General features: G+C 42.8%; 1 protein-coding gene across 1 annotated transcript in view; it reads left to right on the forward strand.

Annotated features, from left to right (window-relative positions):
- Positions 1–24,674, forward strand: part of LOC146857923 (voltage-gated delayed rectifier potassium channel KCNH8-like) — a 1,483,167-nt gene that overhangs the window by 1,272,431 nt on the left and 186,062 nt on the right. Inside the window, exon 12 of the mRNA XM_085648652.1 lies at positions 5,523–5,863. Within this exon, the coding sequence (XP_085504778.1) occupies positions 5,523–5,863 (341 nt within the window). The remainder of the gene's footprint in view (positions 1–5,522; positions 5,864–24,674) is intronic.

Consider the following 24,674-nt stretch of genomic DNA (forward strand, 5'->3'; position numbering starts at 1 on the left):
CAAGCAATTGAAAAGGGGATAGATCTCCGAGAGTACATTGGCCACATCTCTGGAACTCCCAAACTCGAACCTTAGAGTTCAACCCAACCACACGAAGTTCAGAAAACTTTTGAAAACTGCACTTTTCAAGTGTTCCATCACCAGACATTGTCTAGCAACAGGGTTTGTGCTGGAGAAAACTGACATGTTTACTTACCCTGACCAATTGGCAATTAAATGCTAACTTCCTCTTCCAACAATCAAACTGTCCTTTGCACCTGAAAGGGCAATACAGTTACTTAAAATGCATTGATGCACAGCACTTCAAAATAAATAAATAATGATCAGTCTCAGTAATGGTAGTCTAAATATTGGGGTGTACCTCCTGTGTGCATAGATATCTTTCTATAGATGCGTCCAACGGGTGGTGTTTCATCTCTATGTCCTTCAGGTATGCCACATTTGTGAATACAAAATATGTTTCTCAATTGAGTGTTCAGAAGTGACTTTCCACAGTTGTCCCTTCAACCTGACCTAGATTGTTAGTTCATAGATGCGACTTCTGCAACTGTTTAAGATACGTTTTTTTAAAAGGTGTTCTCGACAAGCACTTCCCATTGACATGCCTCAATAGATCTATGATTTGTGCTATAACCTTGCCAGGATATTACATAATCATTTCTGATTAATGTGTTCCAAACTGTTGAGCCTTAGTGGTATTCAAGGGAAGTTCTCATAGTTGAGCCTGACAGTGGTATTCCAAAGAGATCTACATGAGAATTTATCAATGGTGTGTCAAGCCGGTGTGTCCCATGTATGCGTCTAATAGAATTTCCAATAATCTATCCATTATTTGGGTGTTCGGTTTATATCTAACACCCAGCTCTACCCCTTCATTCACTCTGTCTCCTACCTATTCTAGTCAGTCCATCACCTCTACTTAAGCTAACTAATACACCACCTATAAATGACTTCCAAGGTCTCACCATCTCTAAAAAGCTTTCAACGTTTGTAATCCTCTCCTAAGACCCACCCATTCTCCTCGACTACCACTGTCTCACATTTCTCAGCACTTGAAGCACCTCCATTGCTTCCTCAAAACACCATTAATTTCACTGTCTATCCAAGGACCTTTCCCTAGTTTAAATACAGGGCACATGAAAAACTCATATCTTCTCAACCAACACATGCATTGTTATATGGGTTGTCTTACTATATTGATTCTGATAGATCTAATCTAATTGTGTTCTGTTTGTGAACATTGGAAGAACATTTTCTGATAAGCCTGTGTATGGTTAGTACAATATTGTAATATAACAGTATGATATTTTGATTCACTAATATTAATTTATATTTTGCTTCGATTCATCTTGTGCATACTGGAGATTGATGCTGTTGCTGCTCAGTTAGACCCACATAGAAAAAAATTGTTCTTCCAAAGTTGGAATTGCCCCATACACTGGGAATCTCTTAGTCTAAAACCCATACTGAATTATTTTGCAGAAGCCTATTTACTATTTGGCACATCACTTACAATCCATGATCACTCAGCTTGGGTGGAATATAGCATGGGTCACTAAATTTTGAAGGTGCAATTAAGAGGTTTCTACCCACTGTGGATTGCACCTCCCAATATAAATATCCAAGGAACAAAATAAATTGATAAATGTCCATCCAATAGTTGTCCGATTCCAAATTTTCTTTATTCTTCTTTAATATTGCAAAAACACCGGGCAGCCCGGTGTTTTTGCAATATTAAAGATGGATATATATATTGGCTGGTGCAATCCACAGTGGGTAGAAGTTTATATAGATCGTTAGGATCGCCCCTTGGAAACAGCGGGGGCAGTGGAAGTGCACAATGTGAGAGCTAGTAGCTCCTATTTCAGTCTTACTTTGGGAGGGTGGGTGTGGTGCCTAGAGAGAGGTGCGCCACACAAAACTAGTTGTGAGTGTAGTGTTGGGCTGTTCCCCTATTGGTCTTGTGCAATTAAGAGGTTTATGAATGTTTGGAAATATACATTTAAAGGATTGAAATAAAACACGTTGTGTTATTAGAAGAGGGAAAACGTCTAAGAATAAACAAGATAAGTACCTAAAAATGTTTATGTGATGGAGTTCAATTTTATAATTTAGTTTTAGAAACAAGAATTCTAATGGGAAGGCAAGGTTAGGTATGATTGCATTCTTAGTTCCCTCCTAATGGTCAATGACAATGAGCTCTTAAATTGGTCCTCCTCTGCAGGGGCGGCTACTGAATATGGGCTCTGTTCATCCGATGAGGTTTTGCCCTTTAAAGCTCTTCAACTTCTCTATAAATTAGATAACAGGGAATCTTTTAAATATCTAGCTATCAAATCCTTTATTTCACGGAAGAAAGGGGGCCCTTCAGGCATCACCAATTGTGAACTGATCAAAAAGCTTTGCGAAAATACACCTCCACGTATCGGAATTATTTATAACTTTTTTAACAGCTTAATGTCCGATGATCTGTCTATAATATCCTCCAAGTGGCAACAGAAACTGAACATCACTAATAATGTTTTCTGTTTTGCACTTAAGTCCGCCCAAAGCGATTTGTTATCTTCCAACCTTCAGGCACAATTTTATAAAACTTGTTTCTTTTATATTTTACTCCCTGTAAGATTGCGAAATCGGGTTCCGGTAAAGGAACATACTGTCCTCGTTGCGCTGAATATAAGGCCGACTCAATCCACATGTTTGCTACATGCGCCAAATTAGGACCATTAATAAATAAAATCCAACCCTTCTTGGGACAGGTGCTATCTCACAACTTATTTTTAATGGGTCACTAACTCTTGAAGGTGCAATTAAGAGGTTTATGAATGTTTGGAAATATAAATTTAAAGGGTTGAAATAAAACACGTTGTGTTGTAAGAAGAGAGAAAACGTCTAAGAATAAATAAGATAAGTACCTAAACAATTTTTATATGATGGAGTCCAATTTTATAATTTAGTTTTAGAAACGAGAATTCTAATGGGAAGGCAAGGTTAGGTATGATTGCATTCTTAGTTCCCTCCTAATGGTCAATGACAATGAGCTCTTTAAATTGGTCCTCCTCTGCAGGGGCGGCTACTGAATATGGGCATCAGGGCTCTGCCCTTCGATGTTTTTGATTAATGTGGATAGTAACTGCTAACAGCGATACCATACACCAATCTTTTGAAAGAATACTTGTACCTGGTTGTCATTCTCTCACCCTCACTCACTCAAAAGTCAGGGAGCCTGAAAGTTTTTAGAGTAACATGCTCTAGTGTGCATGTACCAGCCAGCCAGGATTTTTTAGGGAGGTTAAGGAGAATAAGGGCTGCTCTTGCACCAGCCCTGGCCACCCGTATTTGGGGGTCTTAAGACCCCAACCCCAGATGACACACAGGCAGCGCCATATTTGAAGGCAGTCCAGGGCATTTAGGGCACCAGTCCGTTACTTCACTGGGCTGCGTGTCACTCACTCAGTGTTGGCTTTGATTCTGCCTCATCTTGTCACAGAGTGGAATAGGGCTAGCAAACATCACAGGCCTCAACCTAACCTGTGATGACTTGGGAAAGGGTGGTGTTACACAGGAGGAGAAGGAGGCTGTCTGTGTACAAGGCAGGTGGAGGCGGACCAATCCGTGAGCATGTGACTTGACCTTACAGAGTCACTAGACTCACAACTCGTGACTCTGTGACATTGGGTCACATATGCTTTATACAGATACACCGCCCATGCTTCTTCTGTGGGGTGTGTATCTTTTAAGGCATTTTCAGGTGGTCTGGTCTGCATTGACCAGGCGACCTAGCTGGAGAGGAGTACTGGTTTGTGTATGGTAATGGCATGGACAAGCCACATACCAGTGTTCTCTTCTAACCAACAGGACTGCTGGTGAGGCAAGCCCCTGCTTCCTGCCAGCCACTGCCAGTCTGCATGTGCCCATGAGCCCAGGATGTGAGCTGTACAAAAAGGGCTCCTTTTTGTACTTCACGAATCCTGAGCTCCGGTATGTCAAGGTGCAATAGCTCAGGATGCGCTCTATACAAAAAGGATTCCTTTCTCTACAGCACATATCCTGACCTCAAGGCACCTTGAAATACACGAGATCAGGATGTGCCATGTGTAGCTATTGACTGAAATTGGCTATTCATGTCTCTTGATTCAAGAGATATGATTACCCAGCATCAGACATTTACTCAAATAAGAGCTCCTCGAAACACCTGGGCTCAGGCTGTGTGGTGTACAAACATGATTCCTTAAACATTTCATTTTTAAACCTCTGCCACAAAGACATGGGCAACAAGGACAAATGTGACTTCGAATCTCTTCTTGCTCACTGAAGCGGTCCCCAACAGGCTGTATTTTACGATACCTATTGGGTTAAGGGCAGGCACCTGTTGCAGGAATCTTTTGTGTGCCCACCAATGTCCAAGATAGAGTAGCAGCAAGATAACTCTGGTCCTTAATGCACTTGCCGGAAGGATCTGTGTTGTGTGCAGTCAGTATTTCCACTCATCATAAAGAAGCATATAGCTTTAACGTGCGAGCCGCAATACAAAACCGGCAACATGCAGGTCACATGTATATTTTTCATGTAGCTAGCTCGGTGGGTTACTGCTTTTGTCACAGTAATCGTGTTGCTCCTTGGTAGTTTACAATTTACAATCCTTTTAAAACAGCACTGTCAGCTATGAATCATCATGCAAAGCATCGTTTTAGAATCTTATTTTGTAATCTTATGTTATTATGAAGTTGCTAAAAAGATTCCTTTGAAGAGTAACAATGTCTTCTATTAGAGCAGACAATCTCAACAATTGTTTTATGTCTTTAATCTTGACCTTGTGTGCCTCCACAATAAGCCCTCTTAGCATATAATTCCTAACAATTTGGATGAAATGGGACTCCTACTCCTTGGAACCCTTATTATTCAAGTTAAATTTACTTTACCTTCACTTACACTCTCATATGATACTTCGTCTCTGTATAATATGTATATAATCTGTTAGATGTAAAGTCCCCTGACACCCTACATTAACATGAATGCTACAAAAGAAATGAAAAATAAAAATGTGCTATAGACATATACATCTGCAATCTTACAGTGCGCACATGTCTATTAAATATATATGTTGAATAAAGTAAACAAAACGGTCAAACATACTCCTTCCAAATTATTGTGTCGCTTAAGCAGGTGTGAAGTGACAACAAGTTGAGTGACTTTGTTTCCCTCCCTGGCACTTGCACCTAGGTTTTAGGATCCAGATAGCTCCCAGCCAGGTTCAGATTCCAACAAAAGGGGGCTCATGGCCCTTTAATTGAGGCCTTTTTGTTAGGCCCAACTGGAAATGAAAATAAGCAGCCCTCACCCCTTGCAGGTTGCTTCTCAGAACGGAAAACAAAGTGTGGATGCTGCTGGTTTTTCTTGGTGTCTGAAAAGTCCAGTTCGCTCATGCACCAAAGTTTATTAATTGATCATATGTCACACGACTCTCAGTTTCCACCATCTGCCAATGTTCCAACCTAACCTGGTAACTCTTCTCCTTCCAGCTGGAGCACGAGAGCAACGGTGGCCTCATTCCAAAGCTGCCTTCCATCCTGGAGGATGAGGAGTTCGAAGATGATGAGCGCTGTCCGTTGTCTGCCAGTTCCAAAAGCATCAACCTCTTGGAGACCTCGTTGAAGCTCCCGAAGGCCTTCAGCTCGCCCATGCTCTCGCCACTCACCCCACGGGCCTTCAAGACGCCCACCAAGAAGCTGGGAGCCCTGGGGGACCTGATTGGAATGAGCAGTGATGGCAAGGGGAAGCTCGTGGGCGGGGAGGAGAACCGGCCCTGCAAACTGCAGCTCCCATCTCTCAGCATCAGTGCTCCTCCTGTGCTCAGCCCCAGGTAGGTCAGACCCTGTCATTGGTTTGAGTGACTCCTTTCATTACAGTCATTGCCCTTCACTGGATGTCTCAGGCGTTGTGATACTGGGAAGCAGCAGTTCTTTCTGTGAGAGTAAACTTTAAGTTACTTGTTTCTAGGCAATGCTCACCCCTCATGAATTCACACTGTGTCAAACTTTTGGCTGTTTAAAGGGGCCATGCAGTGAAAGGTAAGACGCTCAATCCCACATCATGGGCAATCACCAACTGGAGGGGTTCCTGAGTGTCTCTTTGTTTGATTGCGTCTGGTTTGGTTGTAAAACCTATTGGCCTAGTAGCCCTGTTTAGAGTGCAGTACAATTCCTGCAAAAATAGAATTAACTAAGTTTTCGTTGCAGATCTCCACCGACTCTGCCAATTTTGCTTTCATAGAATATTTGTGTTGATCAAAGGAGAGAAACATCTGCCTTGTAGCAGTCGCTGTTCGAAGAATAACTTCAGAGATATTTTTTAGGAATATGGGAATTATATCCTTTGCTTTATTGCACAAAGAACTTTTGCATCCTCCAGCTCTAGCCTTGCTCACCAAGCATTTTGTTATTTTCCCAACTTTCAAAAAGATTAAAACTGCCCTTTATGAAAGCTCTCTCTTCACTGATGGGTCTCATCATGTTCCTGACGTAGTGGAGCGTCATGGTATTGACAATGATATTTACATTGAGTACTGTATACAATCCATCCCAAGGCGCTATAAAATATATTGCTTCCAAGGCAGCCTAGGAAGATTAGTAGAACAGTTACATTAGGAGAAGCAGACCACAAGCCGGAAGGAGTTTGTGAGAGAGGACCTCTGACGAGCCCCAGAATGAATAAACGCCTCCCATCTACAGCGGATAGAAAGTGAGAGGACGCAAAGTAGATTTTCATTGCATGATTTGAGAGTTTGTTAATTTCAATGAAGCCCGAGTCAGACTTGGAGATTCAATGGGTTGAGTTTTATTCACATTTGAGCAATACACAAAGAATATGATTCTGGAGACGTGATCCTATTTCCACAGTTCCTCTCAAAGTGAAGAAAACACCCCTATTCTGGCTACCTGCAGCTTATGACTCCAGTTGTTAGAAATCTCCAACTACAAAGAGGTGGGGTAAGTAATCATGAATTGACCAGGGCACCATCAGCCAAATCTATCATATGAGAGGGAACAAAGTAAAAAATCTTTCTTAGCTGTGAAAGTTTCTTTGAAAATTTGGCTACTTGGGTCGTCACAGGTATGATGCTGTCTAGCATTAAGCCCATATTTTGGACTTTGGAAGGAGGAACAGCCTTCCTGTAGAAAAGATTAAGGGATGGAACACATGAGGTTCACCCTAGCTTCAAATAATTTAATTCAGTTTTGCTATCATTCAATTATAGATAGCAATTCTGTGTCCTTATCTCGATATTATTCTATCAAATACTGGTTTGTGAAATTGCTTTGGTGAGCCTTCTCGCTGTGCACCGGTTTGTGCGACAGTATGGCAAATGGAAATATATCCAGAGAGGCCAAGACTGGCTGCTTCCCCCCAACCCCACCTCATCTTCTTGTGCATCTTTGTACTGTACTAGTGGACACAGTGAGAAGCTTTCACTGGTGGGCCCATTGTACAGTTCGAGACCTTGCAATGGTGGTCACTATGGGAATCTTGCTCTAGTAAACAGTAACTGAAGCTTGCACTGGTGGGTAGACTAGTGCCTCTGGCCTGCTCAGTTCATGATGCTAGGAATGTTTATATCAACCTACAGTAATGTTGCATGAGGTACACCAACTACCACCACATTATAAAAAAAGCATATATTTACTGTTCTTAACTCCACCCATGTTCACCTTGTCAAATATGTGAAAGTGGATAAAGGATAGTACTTATATACGTATATTGCAATGTAGATGTAGTATGTAGTGGTAGGCTGGTGTGGTGGGTGAAATATTATTGCCATGCAATATTTATGATATAGTATCCCTCCCCTGCTGGCATTAGTCATTAGAATGGCAGGCATTGTGAGAATCTTGTACGGAGAGCAGAGTGAAAGGTTCAACAAATGGGCTGCGTGAGAACCACAGACTCGTAATGGAGCAACACGATCAAGGATTAGAAGCACCCAGGACCTTATACACTTCCGAAGGCAGCTGAAAACTTGGCTATTTGCTAGATAAATGCACCACCTGCAGACAGGCAACAGAGCCCACAATACATTCACACCCTCAAGTGCAATCCTCAGCTTTAAACCCTAGAATGCAAAAAACGTAACCAGCTAACTGCTTTCATTATGCAAGTAAGCAAAAAAGGGCTGACCTTTGGTTCGCTGTGGCATTATGTAGTTATGTACTTCCACATGTAACTGTATGGCCCACAAGTATTCTAAAATCATAATACGCAGCAGTTGGCAACAAATTGTAACTTACACCTATTAAATTAACATGATACATATCTGCTATGAGTGTTGTCCATCACCAGCACTGTACAGCCAAACATCACCTAATAAACAGGCATGGAATAACTGAAGAGATTTGTCACACATTACTTGACAGTTTTGTAGGACGTTAATATAGTCCATTCCCTGCAGGTCTCAAAAATCTATACAATTCACTGCTTCTTTACATCTCACATAGACACTAAGATATGAGATGTTAAAAATGTCTATCCATACAGATCTCTTCACTTCTCTCTCCATTCAACTGTGCCCGCTCAGGACCACAACTGCATATAAGATCTCAGATTGCACATCCCAGTGCAGTAACCAGCTTAGCTGACTATATCATATGAAAGATCATAAATTGACCTGCAGAGCTGCTCAAAGCTAACAGCAAACTGAAATTCGCAAAACTGTGCATTTATCTCTTACACTTCATAATCCAACAGACTGCTGTATCCTATAACACAATAATCACACCTCGTTGGTGAGCACGCACAACATGGAAACACTTCCCACACAGGATCGAAACAAAAACAACATCCTTCCAACCACACACCCTACATGGTGTAGCATGCTACTCGCAGGCAAGTGCTACACTGCCCCACATAGGGTTGCTAAGCACTATATAAATGCTGCAATACAATATAACACTAGTAGGCAGTCACAGAGATTAGACTGGTGGGCACTGTTGAAAACCTGCGTTGGAGTGCTGGGTGAGGCCTTGCGCTGATGACAGATTCACTGAAGAGCAGAGTGAAAAGCTTGCACTAGTTGGAGCATGAAAAGCTTGCACTTGGAATAGCTAACATCTTAGAAGATTGTACTGATGGACAAAAGTAAGTGAATACTCCTACGAATATTGTCATGCTTGAGTGTTTATAATCTTGACCTTTTCAGAAATGCCAACATTTACGCCGTAAAATTCTCTTAAGTGTCCAGACGTTTTTCAATTTTCAGTGTATCCACTTGCTGACCGAGTATGAATTTAGCATGAACAATTCTGCTGGTAAATATTTAGCACCTTTCCTGGTGTAGACTAGTTCAGACATGTTTTGTGGCCTGGCCAAAGTGGGCCCCTCCTTAGGCTTGTGTGACGATCCTAGATTGTATGAATTTATAAATACCCAGTTTGTTTGCTTACTTTTTATTTTCTACCAGGCCAGACTTCCCAGACAATCTGATCCGTATCTGAGAGATAGTGAGCGTTAAAGGAAAAATCATATTAGTTTCTGGTTAAATTCAGCAAGCATTTAACATTTCAAAGTGCATAGGTGAGGCCACACTGTATACTTCCTCTGTAACTGCATCACTTTGTGGAGCTCCTGCCGGACTGATGCGATCGCCGGCTAGTTTCACTGGACTCCCCTTACCAGTCCCAAATAGCAGAGGCAGGGCAGTAAAATAAAAAGCACCATGCAGCACCATAGACCGGAATGGTGCTGTTGGAAAGTGCACCACACATTGTATACAGAAGGCTTGGTCAAACTACTCATCTTTCTGCTTTTCTGGCTCAGCCCAGTTGGAGCCTGCTTGCGCCGAGGTAGGGACACAGGGTAGGCCACATGTCAATGGGCAGTGCAGAGCAGCATTATATGCTCCATTCTTGACTGCACTATCCTTGTGGAACCACTGCTGTTCCGGTGCAATCATAGCATAGTCCCAACGGATTGAGAATCCCTCTTCCTCTCACTGCAGGGGCTGGAGTGCATTAAGCAAAGGTGCACCGTCTGTATGCGCAGGCCCAAAAGGTGAGACACCAATTCACTGCACCACATGCAATGGGCTTGTTCTTATCCCCAGTCTTTCCGCTTCTCAAGTGCTGGCCAGCCAGAAATAAACTGTTGGTTGCAGGGTTGGTTGCCAGTGATCCCACCATAGTTGCAGAGAACATGAATGAGCAGAAAATGTATTCCAAATTCGAAGTTGTTCTGAACACGGGGGCTCCAACTTTTGTTTGGCCCGGGCCCTCAAAATCTCTAACATGTCCATGCACTAGTTGTTGTTCCTGCGGGCATCAAATGGCCCTTTAAGATTCAGGACACGTGCCCTGGACCATTCATCTCAAACTCCGAAAGAACAGGGCACTCTGGGCAGTCGATAGATGTTCATTTGAGTAGAAGCACAAAAAGCGCCAGAGGAGATCAGAGGCCCTCATACAGCCTGCTGAAGACTTCTTTCTGCAAACCTGTGCTTCCTCGAAATCCCTCCTGTAAATTCTCACATCCGATGCTGAATTATTGATCTCACAGAGCAGCCCTGAGCTATTGTTTCACCAAGTCAAGAGCGTCTTGCAGCGGTGTAGTAATTTATTTATTTAATTATGTATGTGGCTTGTATCGTGAGCTCGGACTAATCCTTCTTCTGTCACAGACAGCAACTGGCTAGGGAGACAGGTGGACCTGCGGTGCAAGGGTGCAGGAAGAGGCTTATCCCGGGCCCCGCTTGATTGGCAGGTGGCTGCTCGCACGTGAGTGGGAAGTTGGTTCTAGACTGGACTGCAAAGTGCGAGTGTCCTTATTGGAATGGTGCTGTGGATAGTGTGATATTGTTTCACTGATTCAAGATGGCTAACATCTAAATGTGATGGCGATACTAGAACAGTAAAACAATGATACACTATTTACAATACCATTGCAATACAGCGGTCTGTTACCATTGCACATTTTATTTTTTATTGTTATGCATATGCTCACCACCTTTAGAGGGCAACATGTTTTCTTTTTCCTATTTTATTTCCATTTATCTTGCATATGCTTATTAAGTTTGTATGTATGTTAATGTGGATGGGTAAGTGGATGGCTGGAAAATGAGTCAGTGGGTGAATCAGAGGTTACATGAGTGCAAAGATAACTGACAGAGTGCATGTATGATAACTTTTTGAGTGCCTAAGCTCACCAGTGACTGAAGATGCACTCTCATTCAAGAGCCAGGCTTACTGGCATTGGCAATTCTTGTTGGTGTTCATGGCTGAGGGCCTTTCCAGTATAACGCAGGGATTTTTCCCTGTTTACCTTATTTCACCAAGACCTGGAAGATGGAAACGACAAACCAGTGTCACATATCAAACTTATATTGTGTTTATGTGCCAAAAGTATTGTATGTTGATATGTTCCAACCTAACAATATGCAAGCCATATTTTCTGCTACTGATTATTTTCCTTATCAATTGAAAGAACTCTTTCAAATTATATCATTATCTTAGCATGCAAAAACAGAACATTTTCAAAATTGGGGAGTCTAGTCATAGATTTTAGATTATAGGTAGGTGATTATAAAAATAAATAATGAAGCCTGTGGTGGTGAAACATGAAGAAATCACAGTGCACCTTTCTAGGTGACCTTTCCCAGAATTCTTCGGAGATTTTCTAACAAAGGTCTGCAGTCCATTTTTATTTCGTCTTTTGTTTTACATATCTCTAATGCAGCTAAGCAGAATATTGTCATTCTTTTTATTTACCTTCTTGTATGAATAGCATGCATGTACTGCCGACATTGCTAAGCTTCAGTGCTGTGTGGGATTACAGCTGTGTGTTTAAGAAGATCTTGTTCTGAAGTTAATAAGAAATGCAAATGTGGTAAATATCGTACAAAACGTGTTGGCTCTTCCTGATGGAACAAATCCCCACTATGTTGTAATTTTTCAGTTGCTTAGGGGATTGTGTGATCTTCCATTGACTGCACTCTGAAGCACACAGACATCCCCTGAATAATTACAGGCTGCTAGTTTTTTTTACATCTGTTTTCCTGTGAACTACATTTGTTTTGGTTTGCTACATTTGTAGCAGAAGGGCTGCTTTATAGGTACATAGTATCAACTCAAGCGGTACCGCATAACATTATTAGTTTGGTGGTTGCATCAAAGGTATTGTGACACATATTGAGTTCCGTTATGAAATGTTGCTGTGGAAATTGAAATCTAGTATATTTAAAAACAATGGGGCTTATTTACAAGCCCCCTGCGCCACCGGTGCGTCACTTTTTGTGATGCACCGGCGGCGCATTTTACTGCCCCATATTTTCAAGGACAGTAAAAGCCACCCTGCGTGACTTTTCCTGTCCTTATCAATATGGCCCCTTTAAACGCAGCACTTTGCATGAAAGGGGCGTTCCGTGGGTGTTGCTGTGGGTGTTCCCAAGCAACACCCATGGAACCAGACACATTTCCAGATTTACAAGAAATCGTAAACCTGGAAATATATCTAAATGCTACGCCTCCCCAGAGGAGGCGTAGGGAGGTGCAACGAGGATAAATGTATTCATTTCTCCTCATTTTTTTCTTCTTTCCATGCGTGCTGTATTCTGCAGCACACATAGAATGAGGACATTACTTCTGGTGATTGTTTATGTACAGGAATGCAGCACACACATAAGTAGAAAAATGCCATTTCAGATTGTTTATGTGCAGGAAGGAACCCTACCTGCACATAAACAATCATCGTAGTGATGCAGGCATCCTTGCACCACGGTGCAAGGGTGCCTGCGTCGACGCATGGCAGTCCATTGTGCGCTAGCGCAGGGGAGAGCACAGGAATGCAACATAATATCGTCAATATATCACATCCCTGTACTTTGAAAGTGCTGCAGCGTGGTGCAGCCAAAGGGCTTGTGGTATTGCGCTGTAGCACTTTCTTATAAATTAGGCCCAATTTATTTTAACTGGTAGGATTGCTCAGTAAACTGAACACTTGCTGCTAACAAAATGCAGTATTCCAGAGGTCATGAGTTTTAATCCGAGCAAGGACAACTCCTTCTTTCATCATTTATAAGTGGGAAAATCTGATAAACTGGCTAATAGGGTTGTGAAGGTGGGTGATTGGGTTTTATCGGCGTGGTCTTCACAGGTTTTGGTCTTGATTGATATTCAGAAAATTTTGAGTTCCATCTATGTTAAAAAAAAGTCCCTGTTTGTGCTTCAAGTCTTTTTAATTGGAATGAGATTTAGTAGGGTGGGATTTTCACATGTCAACCCCAAAAGTCAAGTACAAATGGTGTCCATCTCCTTCAACCAATGTCAGTTTCTTCCATGCAAAGTTTGTTAGGCAAGATGAATTTAGCAGAGTACTCTCATTGTTTCCAGAAGATGTCTATTCAGGAATATGCCCCTTCACTCCGCATACCATTATCCCGCATGCTGTCACAACGCGGTCGTAACAACGTCCACGTTGTGACAACGCATACCATTACCTCGCAAGTTACAACGACTTGCGGAGGGGGGGGCGCTGGATGTTGGACTAGTAAAATTTACTATTCCAACTCCAGTCTGTGCGGACTGTAGGGAAGGTGTTGGATTTTAAATCCAACTCCTTCTCCCCCCTCCGCAAGTCGTTGTAACGACTTGCGGAGTAATGGTATGCGTTGTCACAGCGCGGTCATTGTTACGACCGCGTTGTGACAGCATGCGGGGTCACGGTTACAGGGTGAAGGTAGTTTACCGTCTATTCAGACATCACCATAGATTACATGTATCGACTTTCCTCAGAGCATGTAAATAAATGTATGGTTTGCAAGGACTTGGTCCATCATCTCCTTGTGTTTGCTATGTTTGCCTTAAGTGGCCAAGGGCATGCCCAGATTGGGTCCCTTGCTTGCTGTGCCACTGGATTCAAGCTAGCCTGGCTGATGAGTGATGATACCAGTCCCAGGATGCGTGTGTCCAGTCCAGGGAGGACGTGGCCTAGGAGTTTGGTCTGGACTGTTCCCATGAGGAGCAGGGTCAATCCATCTGCATATGGCTGGGTCTAAACTGGAGTGGCATGGTGAGCAAAGGAACAATTGATTTAACCCCTAATCTTGCCTCCGGGTGAGTGTTTAAAACGTTCCAGCACTCCATCCACCATCTTGTTGTGTTTGCTCTAATTTCCCAGGAATGTTCTGAGATCAGGTATTTCAGATTGTAAATAGTTCATCACTGAACCTTTTTTTCCATGTAATCTAGTAATGGCAATCCGTTATGGAATATGAAACCCAAGGACCTGGCTTCTATTGCTGGTCTACAAACGAATGGGCTTGAGTCCACTAATTAATCATGGGCAGGTGTCATGTGGTTGGGGGATACAGGAACATATTCAGTATGTCACGGCTGAGCTTTAGGAAATATTTGGATAACTATATCTGAGCTACTTAACATCTCCTAATTGAGTTTTCATGATATATACACATTCATTGTCTTCAAATGACCCACCTTGCTCTGTCTGTTCTTCCCTGCTCATGACTCCTATGACTCTCGGCAGCATTTCTATAGCTAGATGCAGGTGAATGTGCCTGTTTTTTGTTATGCCTCTCTTGTGCCATCCTGCAGAGGGACCCCTTGTGCCTCTACGCATATATTTCACTGTGCCTTACTACTTGGACCCTTGTACCACTCTGCCTCTTTGCCCAAGCCCTGCTATGATGCCCCACTGACTCTCTGGCCCATCACCACTCTGTGCCATTGTTGCCCTGTGCTCCACCTTCACCCTAGTGTCTCTTGCAACACTTGCACCATGTGCCTCTCTCCGATACTCATCACTGTCCTTCCCTACCACCTACATGCCCATGACTTCCACTCTGCTCAGAAAATGCCATTTGCATTGTTTTGTGGCATTGAGACAGCAAGGAAGCAATACACAAACAAACACCTTCTGGCTCACAGCCACCATAATTGTCTTGCATCGCGTATTGCTCGATCTAAAATTTAAGAATAGCAAATGTTTGTTCAAATGTGTTCACAAAATACCATAACTCATTTCTTAACTCTAACCCAGTTCTACCAACCTTACTCACCCATTATTTATGCAATATCTTTATATTAACCGAAAGACTGATTGTTATTTATGAAGTCATTGCTTTTCTCAAAGTATGCCACATCCATGGAACACTGCACAGATATGTCTAACGAAAACCCAGGGCTTGCTAAGGATTGCACTCTCTACAGCACATCCACATGAAGCTATATTCCGACTTCACCATCATGCACAGTAGAGATTCAAGTAATCTAGCTTGCTAAGCATTTGTTATCACAGTGGTACACCCATTCAATGTCTCCTTACTCCCACTACTCCAGTAGCATACATCAGATAGAACGTCAGCCACCAACATGTGTGTAACATTGCTTCAAGCTTGTTCACTGACTACAAAAATATAGATAAAAAAATATCGATGAAAACATATAGAATCCAAAAATATTGCCTCCCTATACTTAAACAGGTAAGTACAAGTCTCTGCCCTTGTTGGATGTACATGTTTTACTGAGAATGTCAGACTTCATTCTCACATGACTGAGAAAGATAATGTGAATTTACAGAAAATATGCTCTCAGTTTAGCTTATAGATCACCTTCCAAACCTCTGTGGGAAAAGCATGAGAAAATAGTTTTCTCTCAAACATGATTCATGATATCACAGCAGAAGGCTTTTTCACATGGTAAAATCACCTTAGAACACACCACAATTCCTAAAATGAGTATGGTACCATCAACAAATGATTTATAATGTAACTAAAGTCTTAAAACCTTCTATTAACTGCAATGATTTTTAATGAGGTGCTATCATGTATATTGGTCCCAAGATGGCTGCCAACACTTCTTGGATGAAGTACTGACAGCCAATCAGATCTCACGATGAGATGTGTGGTTAGGTTCCGCCCAGATATATCTATCTTTTTAACTCTAATTTTCTCAGGAACTACTGAACGGATTTACACCATTTAAGCAAAAGGCACGAGTCTGAACTTAGAACTACCTCTTTGCCAAATTTGGTGTAATTCTGTTCAGCAGTTTGGGCTGTAGCTGCGTCAACAGGTCCTATGGGAAAATGCATGGGGAAAACGCGTTTTGGGACCCCCTTTTTTCTCGACCCCGCTTGACGAATCACCGTGAAATTTTCAGGATAGGAGCGGACCAGAGCTGGCCAAAAGTTTGGAAAATTTCGCAAAGATTCGTCAATCGGCGCCAACGTTATTCCAAATAGAATGTTGCGGATATCCTATGGAAAATAGGTCCTAACTATAACTACCTACTGGCGACTGCCAGTAGGTAATATATATATATATATATATATATATAAATATATATAGACACCTAAGGCTTGAGCCGGGTGCTTAATGAGGGTGCGCGACGTGTGAGCGATACTTAGAACGTTTTTTTAAATAAAAATTACTGTTTTATTTTAATTGCTGCTATTGTTCTATTTTGCTATTTGCACTAGCGCATTGCATATTCTTCCCCTACCGAGTCTCTTTGCACTGATTTTATTCATTGTTGCTGTTGAGGAGCAGCCGCCATCTTGGAAGCCTGAGGTTAGCGCTGTAGGCTTCCTCACTGGCCCTTACTTAAGACGATGCCTACGCGACCGCGCAGCGGACGCGCGCAGCGGGCGCGCCGGCGGCGCGCGCCGAAGGCGCGCCTAAGGCAAGCCCGTCTGCGCCCGTCCGCGGCCGGCCGGGGACAGGGGCCACAACCCCTGATCAAAACAGGACAATAATTCGATGGAGCGCACAGCAACTTCGAGCTTTCTGCCCGCCTTTTCCTAAAGCCTGTCTTCACAGTCTTGAGGCAGAAGATGCTCATAATTGTAAAGAGTGCTCATATAATTGGTGCACTGAGACTGCGCATAAGATTAAGAATAGCAGGCTTATATGCGGACTACTCAACACTAGGTCGATGCGAAAGCATAGTCTTGATATTTTTGAATTGCTCACAGACATGAAACTCGACCTATTGTTTCTTACAGAGACTTGGCTCGACTCTAACTCCGAACCTGATATAGTCGTCGCTCTCCCGTCTGGCTATGCTATAGCACGCCTGGATAGAACGACGGGTAGAGGTGGTGGAATTGCCATAGTTTATAAGCAGCCTCTATGTTGCCAACTCGAGCCACTTGATATTGCCGATAGCGAGACAGGAGTCTTCTCTATTAAGGTTATTGATGGTAACATATTGAAGGGTCTGTTGATTTATCGCCCTCCTGGCCCTCTTACCCGTTTTTCTAATAGCCTGATCGATGGTATAACGGGGGTTGCTCTTCGCAGGGATAAGTTCATGCTCCTAGGTGATCTTAATGCTCACTTGGAGGACCCTATGGATAAAGGAGCAATAGACTTATGTCAGCAATTATCTTCCCTCCAATTAGATATCAAATCTAAGGCCCCGACCCATCTAAAGGGGCACTTACTGGATCCTATCTTTGGTAATTGTGAAGACATTGTAATCAAGGCCCCCGTTCCTGTTTATTGGTCTGATCATTTTCTTGTGCCTTTTACTATAACTATCCCGCATGATAATATTCTTAAGATCAACAACTCCAAATATATGAGCAGAAAATGGACTGCCTTCTCTAAAGGGAAGTTTGATATTGCCCTTACTAAGGGTGGCAAACCAGGAGGTGAGGATGTTACATCTGCAGCTGAAAGATTAGAAGCTCGTATCAGTATGGCTTTAGATGAGACTGCTCCCCTCTACCATAAAACTCCGCATAGTAGGATACAGAAATCTGCCCCTTGGTATAACAAAGAATTACACTCAGCGAAAACAGAGTGCAAACGACTTGAAAGGCTGTGGAGAAGGGCCTATCTCGATCAAGATAAACAAAGCTATACAGCCAGACGAAGAGAATATCATACTCAGATTAGGCATGCTAAAACTGAATATTTCTCAAGTAGGATAGAAGAAGCCAATAATTCTTCCAAGGAATTGTTCAAAATCTATAAAGAAATCGCCTTCTGTGGCGCCTCGGTTGACCCGTCCCTGGTATCTGAGGAATGCTGCAACCGCATTGCGACTTTTTTTTCTGAAAAAGTGGCTACCATTTATTCCACCTTCTCAGGAGGGAAGGAAAAGGGAACAGCATTTGTTGAGAGCCCTCTAGCCAATGTGGGTACTAACTGTCTGACTAGTTTCACTGTCCCGCCCTCGGACGAGCTCCAACGGATATGTCGCTCGATCAAGTCTGGGTCACCACGAGATCCTGCATCCCCTAAGCTCTTGGCTGAGAGCATTGAGATTCTTGAACCCTATATTAGAAATGTTGTGGACTTCTCCTTTAGCTCCGGCACTGTACCTTTAAACTGGAAACAGGCTATAGTACTCCCGCTCCAAAAAAAACCCAACATCAGCTGGGATAGGCTGGATAATCTTCGACCCATCTCTCTCCTCCCCTATATGGCCAAAGTGGCAGAAAAGATGGCCAACCTTCAACTCATGGCCTTTGTGGAGAAAGCCAATCTGCTTCACATCAGTCAGTTTGGCTTTCGTGCTCGCCACTCAACGGAGTCTGCACTACTCCTGGCCACTGAGACCATTAGGAGAGGGGTCGATGAGGGGCACACGATGGCCCTTATTTTACTGGACCTTAGTGCAGCCTTTGACACTGTAGCACATTTCACCCTGCTACAGTGTCTCAATAAAGGAGGAGTTACGGGCCTAGCACTTAGGTGGATTCAATCCTTCCTCACGGACAGGGGTTTTCAGGTCAGACAAGGAGAACACTATTCTCGTAGGGTCACTCTTGATCAAGGTGTTCCCCAGGGCTCGGCCCTTAGCCCTACTCTATTTAACCTATATGTCTCCCCTGTTGCCTCTATAGTAGAAAGTCACGGTCTTCAACTAGTGTCTTACGCCGATGACACACAGCTGGTCATCTCGCTGTCACGAGCACCGGATGTTGCGGTATCCAGTTTCAGTGCTTGCATGCAGGAGCTTGCTTCCTGGATGTCCAACAACTGCCTGAAACTAAATGGATCTAAAACTGAAGTGCTCGTGGTGGGAGGTGCACCGAATGTGTGGTCATCGGTCTGGTGGCCAGCATGCCTTGGACCCACTCCAGTACCTTGTCAGCAGGCAAAGAATCTGGGAGTATTGTTTGATATCGATCTCTCATTTACTGCCCAGATTAACCGAGTGGTCGGAGTGTATTTTAGCATGCTTAAGAGCTTGAGGAAGACCCTTGACCTACTTCCAGTCAATGCCAGACAGACCCTTGTTCATGCTCTGGTCACCTCCAGACTTGATTATTCCAATCTTCTGTACTTGGGTGCCACAGAAAGGAGCCTAAACCGTCTTCAAGTACTCCAAAATGCCACAGCCCGTCTGGTACTAAGGCTTCCTAGAAGATCATCTTCTAAAGCTGCCTTGAAGTCCCTTCATTGGCTGCCGGTCAGGGAGAGGATTGTCTTCAAGGCACTCTGCATGTGTCATCGCATTATAATGAGCAGAGCGCCCTTACCTCTCTCTAATCTCATCTCCCTCTATAGACCGAAGAGGAGGCTTCGTTCTTCAGACACGGGACTTGTAGTTGTCCCCTCAATCCGGAAAGCTCAGATGGGAGGGAGATCTTTTAGATTTCTTGCGGCCAAGAATTGGAATTTGCTCCCCATGGAGCTGCGCCTCGAACCCTCAGAGACTACATTCCGAAAAAAATTAAAAACGTATCTTTTCCGCTCTGCACTGATCTGATTCCCTACACTGACGCCTCTCTTGCCTTCTCAGCGCGGGGACACGCCGGTGTGCGTAACCATGCGCTTTATAAACCTCCATAATAATAATAATAATAATAATAATAATAATAATATATATATATATATATATATATATATTTTCAAAATGTCGATCCTAGTCAGGGGAAGAATCCACACGAGCCCACTCGATCAGTGTAGCAGTTTTATTCTTCAACAGGCAGAGGAGGACGACGCGTTTCGACCACGTCCGTGGTCTTGGTCACATGACCATTGTCTCCATTTCCACAATTTATAAAGGGTGAGTGCACTTTTTTTTCCATAGACATAGAAAAAATATACAATTGATAATTTGTTATAAACAATGAAATAAATCATGTAAATTGAGGTTACAAAATACAAAATAATACAGGAAATTTTGTGACAATACAATTGTTTTCATTGATTGTTCGTACCAGTATAAAGTTGGTGAATAATACAAGAGTGTAGTGTTAATTCTATTCAAAGGCCATGAAGGACTAGTGCCTTTCTGGTAAACTATGTGATGGATTTAACGTGGTTTTTTTGGGTGGGATATTCTCACGTCAGTCACGAGTTGAAAAAATCGATGTGATGGAGGGTCTAGTGCCCTTTAACATCTATCCAATGTTGACTTGGAGTAAAAGGTGACTCCGGTGCTCGTAACTCTCTCACAGATGTGAGATACAGGAAGATTCACAGTGGTGTTCCTGTATAAGATCAAAGAGATAGATTTGATTAGTGACATAGTTTAGCAAAACCATTATTCAAAAACACAGCTGTATTTCACTCTAACTGGTTACATGTAATTTGCCCAATTTTTAAACCTGTACAATTGTTTAAATATAGACAAGAAAAAAGTGCATTTTAGATTAGAAAAGTTTTAAAACAAGGGGGGAGAGATATGGATCGGGCGTGAGTAGCCCACCAAGGTCTTAATGTTTCTATATCTGGCTATGTCTCATTACAGGTGGGAATATAGTTCCTCGTCCTGATTCAGGCCATCCGGAAATTTGGTGCCTGCTAGGAGGATGACACGTGATTCAAGTTTGCGTAAAGAAGCAATACGGTTTCCTCCTCTAGGGTTGGGTTTGACTGTATCCAATCCAAAATATTTGGCTTTGGTCCAGCCAGCCCCGTGTTCCTTTGAGAAGTGTCTTGCCGTGCTGTAAGTTTGATCGCAATTATATATATATATATATATATAATCAACAACAAAGCTCCTTCCGGACTGCCAGGGACCCGAGGAGAGTGGCGAGCACGCCGGCGGAGTACCAGCAAATTCAAACGCAAATATCCATAGGGAAAGAGTGCTATCAGGAAAGAAAGATCCGTCTTCATATACTTCCACCGCAGTGTTTATTTCACAACACGTTTCGATTTCATCCGAAACCTTGCTCACGTGAGCGACATATCAAAATGTATCCTAAAAATGTAAAGCATGCCCAGGTTCTGAAAGCACTATGGAACAATAAAAATGGGAGTAAATTCTATATAAATGCACATAACACAACCACCTCTTTGTTGATCTTAGAGTAATGTATCAATATTTGCCAATATTCTTTATTGAAAGTTAATCTTTTTACCATCTTTAAAAATGCGCTTTAATGAAAGGCCTGCACCTCTGCTCGTAAGCTCCCGCCACTCTGTTCCCCAGCGTTGAATGTCCTACACATCTCAGATGTTTCTTCAAGAATTTATTCTGCTTTGGGATATTCATTAGACAGTGTCTCTGACAGCATCAGCAACATCTTGTTTGATTTCGCTCTTTAATTAGTTTGGTGTCAGTTGAGACTGTAGTATATTGTGGTTTACCTTTGGGATGCAATTCATGCTGCATCAGTATTAAAATGCTGGATATGTATAGGTACAGTGATGGCTGTTTTTTTCAGATTTGAGAGTAGTCATGGATATTTATGATAAACAGCTTGTGTTTTCTTTAATGAGCAGCTGTCCAGCCTTTGTGTTCCTGAAAGGGAAGCAATTCAGATCCATATGCAAGGCTTTTTGACCACTCTCAAGAATTTGTGGGCACAGTCACAGGTCTGGCAGAAGCCCCTACACCCTGTACTCGTTCTGTGTGAAAGACTACCAAAAGAGTAACATACTACATGGCTTTCTAAAGGGGCAATCGGAGAACCCGAGGATCAGCGTGGTTATTCAAGGAGATCACATGAAGCAGGGGAGGAGCAATGATCTAGTGAGAGAGATGCAGTGGATGTGCAGAAAAGCTGGATTCAGCTGGTTGCATGCTCAGCAATGAAGAGCCATAGGTAAGTGTATAACATGTGCTCTTACAATGAAGGTTCACGTGGTACTCAAGGGTAGGTGAATGAGCACTGACATGCGCTGAGTCATTGAAGACCCATCATGCAGCCTGCTCTAGGTTTAAAAAATTAGGAAGTACTACCATTTTACTGCAGGTAGGATCCATCATACAGTCAGGCAGAGGTGGAGTCAGCCTTGCCATGTGTGAGGAAATGTAAATCTATAAGTAAATGAGAATATACACTACACCTGCTGGGCTTGATGTTAAAGTAGCTACTAAGTTTGAAGTGGAAGAGACTTGGACGGTAGTACCCAGCAGAGACGTTAAGTAGAAAACAGGTTGTAGGAAATTGGGTTTTTGGTTGAGTGGGGTAGAAGCCATAACCACAATCCTTGTCTGGGTGAACCACAAGTAGTCACTAAATTAACCTGCACCTAACCCTCTGGGAGGTTAGTACAAAAGCAGTCAGCCTAAACTTAGCGGCGATGTGTTAAATATTTAGGCGCTTACAAACAGTATTAAGGTGAAAATACAACACAATGAAAAAACCAAACGAATTTAGAAAAGTTGTGTGAAATGTAATTAATAAAATGAGGACAAAGGAACAAAAATCAAATTAGGAGAACCGTATATATGCAATTTTAAAGGTTTAAGTAAAAATAGCGCGAAGAAGCAGAATGTGCTAACTTTGGGTATCTGGTCAGGCTAGACCGTGATTGAGTCATGGGTACAGGCCAACTTCAATGGAGTTCCAGGCAGATACAGGAACCATGTTAGCCCCATTGAGAAAGTTACCTTCTGTACGGTGCACAGATTTAAAAACTTCAGGATTTCACAGGAGCTCAACTGATGCCAGCTAAAGGTTCAGGAGTTTGAGGCATCTCTTGGGGATCAGGAAATCCCTCAAGCAGATGCCAAAGGGCAGGTCTAGTTGCGGAAGGTCAGCTGGACAGTTGCATGGAGACCTTTGGAGCTTGTTGTGTTCCTGTAGCTTAAAACAGGAAGTCAACCAGCTGACCCTTGGAATCTCTCTGGTGGTCCTGTGTTCAAGGAGATGGTCCTCTCTCCTTCAAGCATCAAGGCAGGCCTCAAGCAGCAGGGCAGTCCCCTGGTAGCAGCAGGACAGTCGTCTAACAAAATAGGCAGGCCTCAGGCTGCAGGGCAAAGCTCTAAAGTATAAGGCAGTCCTTCTGAAGTCTACCACATGTCCAGGAATGTATTGATGAGTAGCTAAGTAGGTCCAGTATTTATATGTGGTTTTACCGTCTGATATTTGTGAAACTTCTAGTCCACCATCACATTTGGCCTCGGAAAGTTCCCCTCCCCTCCCCCCTTCCCCTTTCTTTCCCTTCCTCAGATTCCAAGTGGTCTAGGTTGACACTAGGCTTGTGTCAAGTTCCTTTCTGAGTGTGCTGGAAGCAGCCCTTTGAAATGTAAGTAAGGCAGGTAACAGCTCCCCCCCCCCCCCACTTTGGGCAGGAAACTGCCAATTGTATAAACGTGACATTTTCTACATTGTAATCGAAAATCTGATTTTACCATTAAAAAAGATGTACAATTACAACTAATTTGAATCCAAACATGATATTTCTCCTTGCTCCAAATCAAACCCTCGCCCCAGATCTCCTCCGCCAAGTCTAGAGCGCTAACTACCATGGATGTCTAAACCACGCATATGCGTGGTAAAGGCATATGCATGGTTTAGACGTCCATTGTTACTCCTGCGTTGTCAAGCCACGTGTTGTTCAGACTGTGTGGTTTAGGCTATTTCCCAATGCAGTATGTGGCTGGATGGAGTACAGGTACCAGCTGGTGCAAGTGGCACCATTCTCATTCCTAGATAATCTATCAACAGGACGTGGCACAGTGGCAAATAAATAGCAGTATTAGTGCTTCCTTTTTTCAGCACCCAGTCAGCAGTGTTCAGCTCATGAGACACTTAGTGGAAACAATGGTGTTTCCTTTCCCTGTGCCCCGCTAGCAGTACTTGGCACAGGAGTTGCTGTCCAGACTCAATGTTACTTCCTTTCCCTAAAGCCTCTACAGCAGCACATACGTCTAGTCTAAAGCTGTGGTATGCAAAAGTGCACCTCTAGGCACCTGCTAAAGATAATGTGTTTAATTAGGAGCCTCAAAAGGGCTCAATGCAAACTAGTTGTAATGATTCATGCAAACCAGTCAATAGATGACCATTCATGTTGGTCGACATAGAGACCTTGTATGAGGATTAAAAAATGTACAGTGCTATGATGTTCTTTGATCATTCTTAAAAACGATGCAGCACACTAGTAACTATCAGCCTCATGCATCAAACCAAAATCCAGTCGGTAAAATACCGATTCGCTAATAGCTCCCGGTAACGAGTTAAAAATACCCAATCCCAATGCATCAACCCAAAAGCAAAAATCGCTATTTAAGGAATCCTTAAATAGCGATTCCTTAAATAGCGATAGCATTTAAGGAATCCCAAATTGAGATTCCTTAAATGCAATGCATGAAAGTTAAAAAATTAGCGAATTCGCTAATAGGGGGAGCGAATTACCATGAAGATGAACTGCATGGTAATTTGCTAAAAGTTTGAAAAATGCACTTTTGTGCATTTTTCAAAGTTTCATGTTGCGCACACACATGCCCTTAGAGCATGTGTGTGTGCAACATATGTGC

Source organism: Triturus cristatus, chromosome 3_2 (genome assembly GCF_964204655.1).
Source record: "Triturus cristatus chromosome 3_2, aTriCri1.1, whole genome shotgun sequence".
Lineage (NCBI taxonomy): Eukaryota > Metazoa > Chordata > Amphibia > Caudata > Salamandridae > Triturus > Triturus cristatus.